Here is a 14,699-nt window from a genome sequence, read left to right as displayed (position 1 = left end):
TGAAAATTACTTTTCATGATAGATAGGCAAGATGTAAAAAAAAGGCATGAAAGAAACATTACTTTACAAACCTTAAGACTTAATAAAAAAAAATGATATTTTGTGTATGAAAGCATTGTTATGTTTACTGATAATCTGCATGAAATAACAATAAGCATAAAAACTATAACAAACACAAAATGGTTACGAGGTCAGTCCCAGGGACTGAGCCCAGGCTGAAAGAGTTAAAACACATCTTAAGTGGAAGATAGTTCAACTCTTGTGGCATGTGCAAAATCTCAAAGGCAGAGGCACAAGAAATAGCTACAGATTATGATGTTCCATGACACACACCACTGTGAGTCTGTGACTATTTCAAGTTTCAATATTACTCAACCAAATGGGAGGAATTTGTGTAATTATTAAAAAATGGTTTCAGAAAATGTTGAATACTTTATATTCTAATGTTTAATGTAGACAAATTTTCACAATTCCTGCTCTTATTTTGCTTTCTTCTGGAGAAATGTTAGCATATATAATAGAATGTTAATTTCTTTCCTACAGCAAAACAAATCAGTATTTCACAAAATCATCTAAACAAACCTTTGCTTTCTGTCTTCCTCTGTCTGTTTCTTCAAGTTGAATTCTTCTACAACCTCTTGAATCTGAAATAAAACAGTTATAGGTTTATGACTATTTATTAAATTTACCTGCTAATACAAATAACATTTTTCCTATAAACCAAACACTCAAGTTGAATCAGAGAGGTTTGGTTTATCACTGTACAATTACAAGAGACAAATTTTTCTGAGTGCAAAACATATTTTTTTTATCACCTGAAAACTGCAATTTCAAGCTATGAAAACATTCAATAATACTGCTAAGTAAATGTTAGTAAATATTCTTCAAATAAACCTTGTGTATCTATTTCTTTTAAGTAACAGCTGCTGTAGATTTTGTTTTAGTGACACACATACAACTGTAGCCTTTAATATGGAAAATATTCATCTTCTCCTGTCTAGTTACATGCTTTTGAAAGCTGATGTAAAACTGCAGTCCTCAGCTAATAAAAAAGTATCTAATATGAGCAAATATGTTTCATGTTTAGTTATATAATTGTTTAGTGGTAAAACAAATCACTCTGTTTTCAATCTCTCTAAATATCTGTAAAAAAAAATAATTTTTACTTAAAATAAGACTGCCATGAGAAAGAACTGAAATAATAAAACAAAAATCATTTCTTTTCTAATTTACGTATAAAAAGTAAATCTTAAAATTATTAAAAAAAAACACAATTACTATAATGACAATGTTGTTCTAACTTCAACTTATATAAACAAGGCTTTTGATAGTATTCAAGAATTCAAATCTTTAAAACATACTATGTCGTACATGAAAATGCATATGAGCCTAAGCAAAGCTTCAACAACCTCACCTTGATTCCCAACATTATTAATCAGCCACTACCATTAATGCAAATGAAGACCTAAAAATATATTCTTACTAAAGTTATGCTAAGTAAAACTTATGTTTAGACAATAATATCTACAAAATGAACTCTCTTTTGACATATCTAAGTAATTTTAAAATTGTAATGTTTAATCATTCATAAATACCTGTATGAAGTGAAATACTAAATATAGTTGAAATAATATTGTATAATAACTCGCTTGACTAGGCTACAATAAGTTATTTTGGTATCTACAAAAACAGCACATTTAAAAAATTAAATAATTTATACATATATTTTGAAACTGTGTAATGACAACTTGAAACAAAAATCTAGACCATGATTCAAATTAACAAGTTATAATTTTCCTATGCTGAAAATATATTTCTGATAGGTACTTACCTCTTCTTACACTTACAGCTATTCTCGTTTAGTGCTGCCCTCTATATGCAAAAATTTCTTCACATGCCAAAGCCTTCCCTTACTACATACCCCACAATTATAGTGGTTTAACTGTGTCTTACATAAAAAAATCATGCAACAACCCTCCAGCAGTAAGAGTATGACACACCCTCCTAATGAATGTGACTCCCTCTAATTGATTCTACCAAACTATCACTTTGAGTTTAAGCAGAAAAGAAGCACCAGTTTTCAGTGTGGAGGATGAGTGGGAAGTGCAAGTGGAGGCAAGTATCTATCGGCAATATATTTCCAGTATAGGAAAATTACAACTTCCGATACGGTATATTACCTCAACTCGCATATGTAGCTAGAATCTCACATTGAAGAAAAGGAGGGATAAAAAGAGCCACCCTTCAAAAGCATCTGAAGAACACATTATACCGATCATCCTCTTATTAGAAAATAATATGTGGGAGACCGCACCACTTCTGTACCTCTGTACCAGATATACTCTTTGCCCAGTATGAAAAAAGGTGTCGCAGACACTGACAGAAAAAATGGAGGAGCACAACAAAAAGAGAGAGAAAAACGGTTGGATTGGAACTTGAAGCACATGATATCATAATCTCAATCACATTGAAGAGAGGCTGTAGATGAATCCTTTACAGATGGTAATGTGGGGGAAAGCAAAACTGGATATGCTCCAAGGTGTAGAGTGGCTAGGACATGATGGATCAAAACCAAGCAGTACTATGAATATAACCTCCGTTCCACGGATGAAGAATGGTCAAAACGGTCTTCACCTGAAGTTCAGTAAAACAAAAGTATATTTTATGCAAACCGATTGATGAAACGGGCACATGTGTGCCGTCCACAACTAACTATACATCTTCGGTGACGAGGAACCCACTTTGAGACTAGTAATGGCTGGAGACGGCTTGAATGGGTGATGAAGAAAAACTTTAATATAAGTTTAACATAACAGCAAATGTACAACGTTTCGACAAGGTTTTGTCATCATCAGGTAACTATACATCTGGAAACCCAACAACCAAACAGCCACAAAAACAGAGGGAAAACCATTGCCTACTTCAACATTATCCCTCTTGTTTTGTGTGATCATGAGGCAAATTGAATGAGGAATAATAAAAACACACACAACATGTGTGAAAAATTATGTTGACTGGAACTGCTCTAAATCCAAAACTAGTCACCGGGAGCTGACATCCATGTGATGGTGGAATGAGGGATCCCAATCAAAGGGGCAAACTGCAATGTGACAGGTCAGCTCCAAATCAATATCATCTCCACAGACAGGACCATACAGATTTGGAACACAACACAAACTTCAAGATACCACTGCACAGAAGTGGATTGCTCCTGTAAGTTCTATGCAAATGCACCCTCCAGAAAGTCCCAGAAGCCAAGCACAATATCAACCCTCAGAGACCTCTGTACTAGGATGGAGCGCATGAATGGAGCACTAACATCATCTACACCAGCAAAACACCACCATCCTACTCTCAACTGAATGGATGTTGTGTATTTATATATTAGCATCAGATCACATTCAAGAGAGCTCCTCCATGGTCCACAACCCCAGTGGCTTGGAACTGAAAAGTGGCAAGGACTTTCATTCTCCACAAGAAGATCAAGGGGGGATAAAATGCAGTGGAAAGTCCAAAACAATGCCAACACCACAAGATAGTGCAACAGGTGACCACGAAAACCCTATTTTGAAAAGTAGACTGCCCCCTATTTATTCAATCGAAGGGATGGCATGGATGGGCAGCTATATCCTTCTGTTTTACCCATGTATGTTCATGGGTTAGTAAAGTCAGGACCAGGCATATTAATGAAGCAAATATATATAGCAAGAGAAAACCTACTAGCCATCTTGTGGAACACCCCATATCATCAGTATGCATTACTGGCCATGGGAATATTGTATTTCATGATAGCATCATGGCTGTACAGTGCAGATTTGTGACATTAAGCATACCTGGACAGGCAATGCTCATCACAGAGCAGGGTTCTGATGATAACAAAGGGACATGCCTCTGAAAGAAATTAAAATGCACATAAAAAAAAGTCACAGTCTCACTGAAGTTTGAATGATGGGAGACAGGTGGAAGATGGTATCTTTACGAGGAAGAAACAGCCACCCAATGCAGATGGTGGCAGATGATTGTATGAGTAGCAGTCCACATGCCCACTTGAAGAATTTCCACCAACGAATAATGGAGGTAAGGCACCAGGGTAAAGGTAAGATGCCTAATCTGATGCAGCGAAACCTGGAACAGATTTCAGGAAGAAGGAGACAAGGAGGAATAAATCAATCTAATCAAAACCCAAACCCAATTGATAAGTGTGGAAGGAAAAAGATCATGAACAGAGGAATGTTGCCAGGGGATGAAAAGGCAATAACAAGAATCCCGGAAGAAAGCAGTGCAGGCAATGTAACAATAAAGAGCAATTACGGAACATAGTATCAGTCAATCTAATCATGGCTGAATGCATCAACAACTACGGCTTGTAGATGAGGAACCAAGGACAAAAAAAAAGAGGTAATTTGGATTTGAGGAAAATGGCAAATGCATCCTGCTGAGGAATACTCCACTGTCAGTATAGCCACCGGAAAACCTGAGGATCAAGGGACCATTCCGTGAGATAAATTTTGTCCAGTCTAAAAAGATGATCTACCACGAAGTTGAAAGCACCCAGAACATGACATGACAGGAGACTTACCTCAAGTGTGTGGGCCAAAATAAGTACATCTAAAGTTCAACCACAAAAGAAACGAGAACGGGTGCCACCTTGGTGGTTGATATAAGCTACCACTGTAGAATTGTTGGAATGGATCACAACAAGTTGATTCCTGACTATAGGAAGAAAGTGATCCAAAGCTCGTTGTACCACAAGAAGCTCCAAGGTGTTGATATGATACAATTAGTTCGTCATAGACTATTGTCCAAAAGCACTTGCTGATCCACCCATGCCCCCCAGCCATGTAGGGAAGCATGAAGGGGTGAAAATATGGGCAAGAAAGAAGAAGCAGTACCCCCAATGATGTTTGGGTGATGTTCAACCACCAACGCAGATAGTCAACAAGGGAAGGAGGAAGGGTAATGGGAGAATCCAGGGGATCTCAAGCAAGATTCCATTGGTTGTTTAGATTCTACTGAAGAGACTGCATATGTGCCTGACCCAAGGGGATAACTGCTGCAATAGAAGCCCATGTCCCAAAAAGTAATAGAACCTTGCAAGCAGTAAGTGAGGAAGCAGCAAGGGTGTGGAGAACTGAAATGCCATCAAATGGAGTCAAAGAGAAGGTTGGGCCCAACTGAGGTGGGAGTTTAAAAAGACCCCCAAGTGGACAATATATTGGGTAGGAAACAGAAAAGACTTCTGTGATAATCCAACCCATTTGAGCAGCTTCAGGAAGAAGGAGACGAGTGTGATATGAATACTCCCTTTCTGAATGAGCTCACAGAAGCCAGTCATCCATGTATTGATGTAATCACAATCCCTGGAACTGCAAGAGGGAGGAACAGGTAAAGGATGAGAGAGTGTTGAAAAGGAAAAAGGGGTTTATAAGGGCCCAAGGTAAGATAAATGAGCAACTAGAGACAAAGGAGTCGAATATTGCCTCAAAGAGTTCACACATGATTCAAAAGTTTCAGGAAAACCCCAAAAATGGACTGTTGGAGAAAATGAGCCATCCACAAGTCATAAAGGTAAGTGGATGGTAAATGAACAAGGGACAAGACAGTGTCCTTCCCAAGAAGATCGCAATAGCAAAGAAACCACATGTGAAGATAAAGAGATGAAGAGAACAATCATGCCAATGCAGAGATAAGAAAAGAGAAGGCATCCCCCAAAAATCCCTCAGAAGATCAGTGGTGTGCCTCAGAAAAAAAATGCATGGTGGACAACTACCACAAGAGAATCAAAACGTTAAGACAAACGTGAAAAAATTGGGCCTGGGATAAACAGACACGATTGTCAGGGTCAGCCCCAATCCTGGCAGTAGCAATTCTAATGGCTGAAAATTAAAAAAAAAGGTAATCTGCCTGAAGTTAAGCCAAGGCAAGCTGAAAAGTTTGTAATGTAGGGATTTTATTCTCCATGTAAAGTCAATACAGCTTAGTCTGCTATATGATCATTAGCCAATCAAATGATATGTCCACTTTCATCGCTATTTTGTTTGGTTCCTTTTTTCAAGTTCAGTAGCCAGCTCTACATAGCTTTTTTATTTAGCAATAACTTTTTATAAGATGGTGTATGTAGGTTACTAAGACTGTATCTAAAGCTTTATAAGTATCGGAGAAGTGATACACCTAATGATTGACATAAGCCTAACGTTTAATATGTTAGAGTGAAACTAACAGTAGAAAATGAGATAAGAAAAATAATTTTATTCCGTCAAAGCATGGTTCTAATGTAATTTAATCACTCTGAGTGCACTTTGACAAAAGGAACAGAGGATCTTCAGAAGAAAGAAGACCAACTGATTACGGTAATTCACGACACAATTGTAAGTGAATCAGAGAGAATACTAGTGCAACAGAAATAGAGAAAATAGTTTGGCTTGTCAACTACAGCTCTAAAGTAATTGAATAGGCCTAAGTGGATATTTGACAAGAAGGAGAGAAATACATACTTAGTATTTAAGATATACCCATAATATCTATAGTGTTGAAGAATTTATTGTACATACGTTAACTTGTTCTGAATATATATATATTATTTTGAAAACAAGTGAAGTGCATGCTGTTTATTCATCGTTGAATTTATCGCTAACAAATCATAGACATCTACTGTAGAAGAATGCTAAGCCCAACAACAAAATAAGATATATTTATACTATTAAGAAATATAACTAAAAGTCTTTCTATTTCACAATTGGCTAGTAAGCCAGGATTATACTGTGATAAATGGCGATAAAAGAAAACGTGAAAAACAGCGGAAATAAGTAGGCCGAAATACGCACAACTGTAGTAGCAACGAAAATAATGTAGAGATTAAAATTACGCTATATAACCATGTCAACAGATTTTGATAAATGGGTAGAAAGAGGATCTCAACTTGGATTAAAAAACAGTGAACTACGAGAGTTTGTTAAACAATAACAAGAACTGGAAAGAGAAGAAGAGCAACAGAATAGACAAATTAAGAAAGAAGAAAATGAGAGAAAGGAGTATTAGAAATAGAAAGGAGAAATTAGAAATAGAAAGAACAAAAATAAAAATTGAGAAAGAAGAGAAAGACTGAAAGGAGAAAATAGAAATAGAAAGAATGAAAATACAAATTGAGAAAGAACAAAGAGAAAGACCAAAAGAAGAAAATGAGAGAAAGGAGAAAATAGAAATAGAAAGAATGAGAAAACAAACTGAGAAAAAAGAACAGGAGAGACTAGAAATAGAAAAAATAAGAGCACAAACTGGGATAGCAAAATTCATCGAACTGAAGGAAGAAGGACCCAAGAATGACAATGGAGTCAGGGCTAGCTGACCCAAGCTGCCCAAATATGATGAACATACAGATGACATGGATGCTTTCCTGGAAAGTTTATGAAAGATTCACTAAAAGTCAGAACTGGGACAAAAATAACTGGGCAGTCTGTCTCAGCTCCCATCTCACAGGAAAAGGCCAACAAGTGTATATGGGTAGGACAACAAAAGGACAAGTTAAAAGTGGCCATGCTAAAATGCTACAAACTTACCAAGGAAGGTTTTCCACTGGTAGTTTAGAGTATTTCAGCTTGTGGCATGTCTACAACAATACTTCACAGGATGGACTGGCATGGCCAGATATGAAAGTTGTTTTGAAGGGCTTGCAGATCTTCTAATATACAAAAAGTTCTTGATTGCATGCTCCACTGACGTATCACTACTCTTAAAAAAGAGAACACCAAAGACGTGGACGAGATGATCAAGCTGGCAGAAGAGTAAATGGAAACCCATGGAGGTAGTATAACTGGCCAGTCCAAGAATTGTCGGTTAAACTTGAAACTAGTAATAGCTGACCAGAAGCAGAAGTTTACCAAAGGTGACAGGAGGTTAATAGACAGAAGGGAGAAGAAATTTATAAAATGGGGCACATTGCAAAAGAGTGCAAGTCCATTACCAGCAAAAACCTCAACATAAAGCAGCTGGAGCCATTCACAAAGACAGTGCTGGTAAGAAACAAGAAAAGAGGGACTGGCACTATGGATGCTGTTGTCAGAAGAAAGAGAATCAAGACTACTTGTCAAATTCAATACAAGAAAGCATGATTGATCAATGTATGACTAATGGTAGGCTCAAATTAGCAAACGGATCAACAGTGCCAATAGTGATGGGAGCATGTGACAAATATCCAGAGGTGCCAACAAATAACAATATGCCAATATGTGAAGGCTCTGTTGGGGATTCTATGAGACACTGGGTGTAGTAGTGCAGCAGTGAGAACCAGTCTAGTATCCAATGATCAAATGACAGGATAGGTGTGCCTGTGTGTGAGAAAATTTCCCATTGCAAAAAATAAAAGTGGGTACTCCATATTATGTAAGAGACCTTGAGTCCACATCCATCAAGGATCAAATACACCACTTGGTGATAGGAAACAACAAAGGTAGTAGAAACTTTGAGGAACTAGACAGAAAGAAGATTGGTGAAGTATCTACAGTCACCACCAGAGCTCAAGAAAAGAAGAGCAAACAAGACATCAAGCCCCTGCAAGTGTCAAAAGGTGATATTCCAAATTTAGGTTTGCAGGAACTGAAGGAAGAACAGAAGAAATACCCTTCACTGCAGAAATTTTGGGACAATCCCCAGAAGAAAGTTGAGCATAAAACAAAGGGGAAAGATACTTACAGAATAGAGAACCAGAAGGGAGTTCTATACCAAATCTATCAAGGCAGTTATACTGGGGAATTTAAACAGATCATAGTACCAACAGAATACCGGACTCAAGTGATGAAGCTGGCTCATGAATCAATTGTGGGAGGACACCTAGGAACAAAGAAAATGGCAGAAAGAATCAGTAACTTCCATTAGCCGGGAGTCATCGGAGATGTGAGAAGATTCTGCAGGTCATGTGACATCAGCCAAAATACAATACCAACAGGGAAGGTAGCCAAAGTGCCACTGAGGGAGATGCTTCTCATAGAAGAGCCATTCAGCAGAGTAGCTGAGGACTTGATCAGGCCACTAGCACCTGTGTCTGACAAGGGCAACCGGTATGTTCTGACAGTAGTCGATTATACAACATGTTATCCGGAAGCAGTAGCACTGTCAAAAATAGAGACAGAGAGAGTACCAGAAGCCCTCCTGAAGATATTTTTTTGAATAAGCTTTCCAAGAGAAATCCTGAGTGATAGAGGGACCCAGTTTACTTCAGAACTGATGCAGGAAGTGTGCAAACTCAATAGTACTCGGCAACTCTTTACCATCCCACACAATCCGAAACGTAATGGACTTCATGAGAGATTCAATGGAGTTTTAAAGAGTATGCTAAAGACGATGTGACTTGAAAAGGTACTTACAGGCAGTATTATTCACTTATCAAGAAGTCGCACAAGCAAGTACAGGATTTTCAATCTTTGAGTATTATATGGAAGAACAGTACGAGGCCATGATGCAAATATTGAAAGAGATATGGATGGGAAAAGAAAGAGTCAGAAGTAAGGAACACATACCAGTATGTATTAGACCTTAGAAACTGACTGGAGGAGACCTGTCAACTTGCTCGACAGAGTTTGTATGCAGCTCAAGGTAGTCAGTAGAATTTTTATGACAAGGCCAAGGACATTTTAAGGTTCTGCTACCCACAGACCACAACAAATTCACCCTGCAATGGAAAAGACCTTTTGAAGAATAGGAAGTACTCAACAGAATGGACTACAAGATGAATGGAAATGGGAAGACCAAGGTTTATGGTGCTAATCTGTTCAAAAAGTATTTTGGGATAGATGACGACCTAACAGGTGCAGCTGCTGAAACAGAGATGAGTATTGCAGGTGTGGCCATCATAGATGCAGAACCAAAAGATGGTGACTTTGTTTTAGAAGATGAGGACCTAGTAGACCTAAGACCACTAGGTAGAGGTGAAAGATACAAAGGTGTCAACATCAGCAAAGAAATGACTGGCAAGCAAAAAAAAAAGAAGCATCACAAAACCTACTGTACCAGTATGCAGACATCTCCACGGCTAAACCAGGAAAGACAGACATTGTGCAACAGAAGATCGAGACCACAACCTGGGATCCAGTCAAAGTGAAGCCCTATCAGATGTCTTATGTAATGAGAGATCTGATAAAGCAGGAAGTTGAGGCAATGTCAGAAGCTAGAACCACTGAGCCTTCCAATTCAGCCTACTGTTCACTAGTTGTAATCAAGAAGAAGAGGAACAGATCAAACCATTTCAGCATAGACTTCCAGAAGCTCAACCTCATGACAAAGTTCAACTCTGAACCTCAAGGCAACCCAGAGGCCATCATGGCAAAACTAGTTGGGGCCAGGTTCTGTTCAAAGAGCGACTTTAGTAAAGGTTATTGGCAAATCCTGATGAAGATGAGATCTAAAGAGAAGACATCATTTGTGACAACAAATGGATGTTACCAATTTAAGCAGATGACATTTGGGTTAGTCAATTCAGCAGCAACATTGAATCGCATGATTAGGAGGAGGATGCACAACACCACCAACATCAAGCATTATGTGGATGACATTCTGACACACACTGCAAGATGGGAAGACTATCTAAAGAGATTTGGACAACTGTTCCAGCAAGTGAGGGCAGCAGGCCTCACCATCAGACCATCCAAGTGCTACATAGGATATTCTGTGCTGTAGTTTGTTGGACATAAAGTGAGGGACCAACAGATAGCCATGGCATTGAAAAGGTTATCCGCATACAAGATACACCAGCTCCAATGACCAAGCAGCAAGTCAGATCCTTCCTGGGGTTAGCGGGATACTATAGGAAATGCATCCCAAATTATGCTGCAATTACTGCATTATTGACTGACCTGACCAAGAAAGGTTTGCCCAACAAGGTGAAGTGAGAACAACCACACCAGGTGGCATTCAAGAACTTAAAGAACATATTGGAAAGCTCACCAATTCTTTGGATGACAGACTTCAATAAATCATTCATTGTTCAGGCTAATGCTTCAGACATTGGAATTGGGGCAGGACTCTTACAAGAACATAAAGATGGACTGTTTCCAGTAACCTAATAAGTAAAAAGCTGTTAAATAATGAGAAGAACTACTCAGTGATTGAACGAGAGCATCTGGCCATTATATTTGCCATTTGGAAATTCCAGAACTATCTATATGGGAAGGAATTCATAATCCAGAGACACCATCAACCACTTGCGTACATTCAGAGGTGCAAGATCGACAGTGCAGGGATCATGAGGTGGGCATTTTTACATACAGAAGTACAGATTCCGCATTGAAGCTATCAAAGGGATTGTAAAATGTTGGAGCAGACTGTGTATGAATTAAGAACAGTCTTTGTAATATAGTAAAAACAAACTGTAAGTATTTTATCTTGAAGAGAGGTTTATGTCATGATATAAAAGACTGTTTGGTTTAGATATTAGTGATTAATATATTTTTTGTGAGTGAATATTTTATTATTCTTTAGTTTTTGTTATAGTCAGAGTTAAAAGCAGACAATTGTAGGAAGTTTTTTTAATAATTCATTGATGTTGAGAATATCAAACATCACGTGCAATATATTGATTTTGATAATATAGAAGGCGGACGGACGATGAAGTGATAGATATATAAATAGCATGAGATAAGCAGGAACAATAGAAAGAAGCAAACAGATAATAGCAAAAGAGAATAAAGTTGCATGAAGTTAAGTACCGTAGAAGTCACAGACCTAATGATTGACATAAGCCTAATGTTTAATATGTTAGAGTGAAACTAACATTAGAAAAGAAGATAAGAAAAATAAATTTATTCCGTCAAATCATGGTTCTAAAGTAATTGAATCAGCCTGAGTGCACTTTGACAAAAGGAACAGAGGATCTTTAGAAGAAAGAAGACCAAACGATTATGGTACACACACCACAATTGTAAGGGAATCAAAGAGAATACTAATGCAATAGAAATACAGAAGATAATTTGGCTTGTCAACTACAACTCTAAAGTAACTGAATAGGCCTAAGTGAATATTTGACAAGAAGAAGAGAAATATATACTTAGTATTTATGATATGCCCATAATATCTATACTTGTGAAGAATTTATTGTACATAGGTTAACTTGTTCTGAAAATCTATATTATTTTGAAAACAAGTGAAGTGCATACTGTTTACTCGTCATTGAATTTATTGCTAACAAGTCATAAACATCTACTGCAGAAGAATGTTAAGCCCAACAACAACATAATATATATTTCTACTATTAAGAAATATAACTAAAAGTCTTTCTATTTCACAATTGGCAAAAAAGAAGTTATATATATTTTAGAATTCTGAAAATGATACATGCATAAGTGGAAAAACCAGTTTTGCTTTCTAAAAGTTACATTGTTCTACTGTTAGATGTATATGCAAAAAAGAATACAAATTGAAGCTTCTGAACACAAGCCTGCATTATGGCTTTGCCTCAATGCAAATTACAGTACTCATTTTTGGCAGCAATAAGTACTAATTACATGTGGCTCAAAATTTAATTATGGAAAAACTTTAATTCTGTGCCCTATTATGATGTTATGCTGGTATCTATACTTAGTAATCAGGTGGCAAGAGCATTGCAACATACACACCAAGATCAAAGGTGTCATACTTTATATTATAGTAAACTCACTCATTTAAAGCTAACCTAAATTGAACATATTTTGGAATGATAAAGATAAAAGAATCAGATGTACCATATTTATTTTAGGTAAGTTTTCATTGTAAAATTATGATGGCTTCCTATGAAAAACATACATTATACTACAGTAAACTCACTCATTTAAGATTAGCCTAAATTCATAAGAGCTTGGAATGATGAAAATGAAAAAAAATCAAATGTATCATCTTCTCTGAAGCCATGATTATTTTAGTTAAATTCTCAATATAAAAATCAACATGACTTCCTAAGAAAAACCTTGTGATTAACAAGAAAACAGTAAACTTTCAAGTTGTCCCAATTTTTTTAACGGGACTACATATTTTGTAGTTTCCACGTCAATGTTATTTCAGCAAGATCAATTTTCTACTAAACTAGTAAAATGTCCTACTTAATTAAACAGCTGTTGTTTTGAATTCAACTAACTAGATTTCATTCTAGAACACAAATAATTGGTATAAAAATAAAATAAACATATAATATTGTGTTATTTAACCTTACACTCAAAATCTGATTTGTAAATAACAAATTAAACTTGTAATAATTACAATTTACTTACTTAATTTAGTTCATAACATAATAGTTGTTCATGAAAGTCGATGATATAAATAGTACCTAGACAACTACTATGTCTGTTGTATCCCAGCTGGCTTGACGAGCTTTGGTATTGGGTGAAATGCTTTATCAGTATAGGATATGGCAGGTGTAGTGTGGTTGATATATGATACAATATTCTTCTTTACTTCCACTCATAAGTTCTTAGAATTCTACACATTTTCAAAATTGGTGGCCTTGTGATTGTAATGCATAGGTAAAGATTGTGTGTTTTCTTTTGCAATTTTACTTGACAACCAAATATACCCTCTTTTGGTTTGGTAAATTACATTTTCCATTTCCATATGAAAGCAAACAGAAGAAACAGTGCGGATTAACTGCCTCATGGCCCCCACAAATATTCAAATATTTTGTTAACATTATTTATGAATATTGCAATATTCAATTTACACATTTATTTCAAAGTTTGTATTTAATAGAATGATTTTTTTTATTTCATATATTTGAAAGGGCCTCCACATACCCCAATCCTGCCCTGGTTAAAAATATTTATGTGTCTCCTTACAAAAAGGGGAGAAATGCTTAAATCAAAAAGATATTTTTACATATAGAATGTAATGGTAGAAAAAGAAACAAATCTAAATCTGTTCTTTAAAATATGACACAAGCAGTTTGCCATTCATTTTTCTAAATGAATCAGAGGTTGCAGCCTTCTTTTAAATTACAACTAACTTGCATCACCTAATTATATTTTCAAACCAGAAAAATGTTGAAAGTTTCCAGTAGACAAACAAGAAATTCACTACTGTTATATTAGCCAGGATTTTTTCACTAAATTTAATATTAAGTTGTACCATTCAACAAACCATATCTAACTTATTATTTTGAATGCAAAATATTAACCAAATGTGTCAACCCCACATTGGAGAAGGAATGTTGACTATAATTCTCAATTTACATGTATCTACAACAAGTTTTGAGCAAAATATACAAGTCTCTTGTATCTAAAAAATTAGATGCATTTGAAAATATGCCTGTGAATTGATGACAGCTGATTCAAACTCTTAGTAGTTGGAGTGTTAGGTGAAAACAAAAATATTTTTGTCTGTTATACTGTTTACATACTCTATTTGCATAACCCCTTTCAAGATGGGTCACAGGTGAAAGGCCATGTCATCTCATTTGTTGATTCACATTCAAAATTTTATTGCAATACTATTTCATAAATTTATGTCAATAAGTTTGGTATCAAACCGAAGATTATAATTCAAATTTTAGAACTATACATTACTCAATTTGTTAATTAAAAAAAACACAGATAAACATCAATTTTTGTGTGTCACGTGGTATGTTGAATGCAGCACGAGTTCAAATTAGATGTTTGTGAAGTCAAAATACTTATTCTATAGTTTCATACAAATTAGAAACTAAAATTACAGATATTGACAAGCTAGAATATAAAATAAGAACCTCC

General features: G+C 36.1%; 1 protein-coding gene across 6 annotated transcripts in view; it reads right to left on the bottom strand.

Moving 5' to 3' along the window:
• The window catches only part of LOC106461715 (structural maintenance of chromosomes protein 5-like), a 326,380-nt gene that overhangs the window by 186,720 nt on the left and 124,961 nt on the right, over window positions 1-14,699 (bottom strand). For all 6 annotated transcript variants that reach the window (XM_022388747.1, XM_022388745.1, XM_022388743.1 and 3 more), the window contains one exon: window positions 583-644. In XM_022388747.1, coding sequence (XP_022244455.1) covers window positions 583-644 — 62 coding nt within the window. The remainder of the gene's footprint in view (window positions 1-582; window positions 645-14,699) is intronic.

Source organism: Limulus polyphemus, unplaced genomic scaffold, assembly GCF_000517525.1.
Source record: "Limulus polyphemus unplaced genomic scaffold, Limulus_polyphemus-2.1.2 Scaffold1017, whole genome shotgun sequence".
NCBI lineage: Eukaryota > Metazoa > Arthropoda > Merostomata > Xiphosura > Limulidae > Limulus > Limulus polyphemus.
This window is presented reverse-complemented; position numbering and strand designations above follow the sequence as displayed.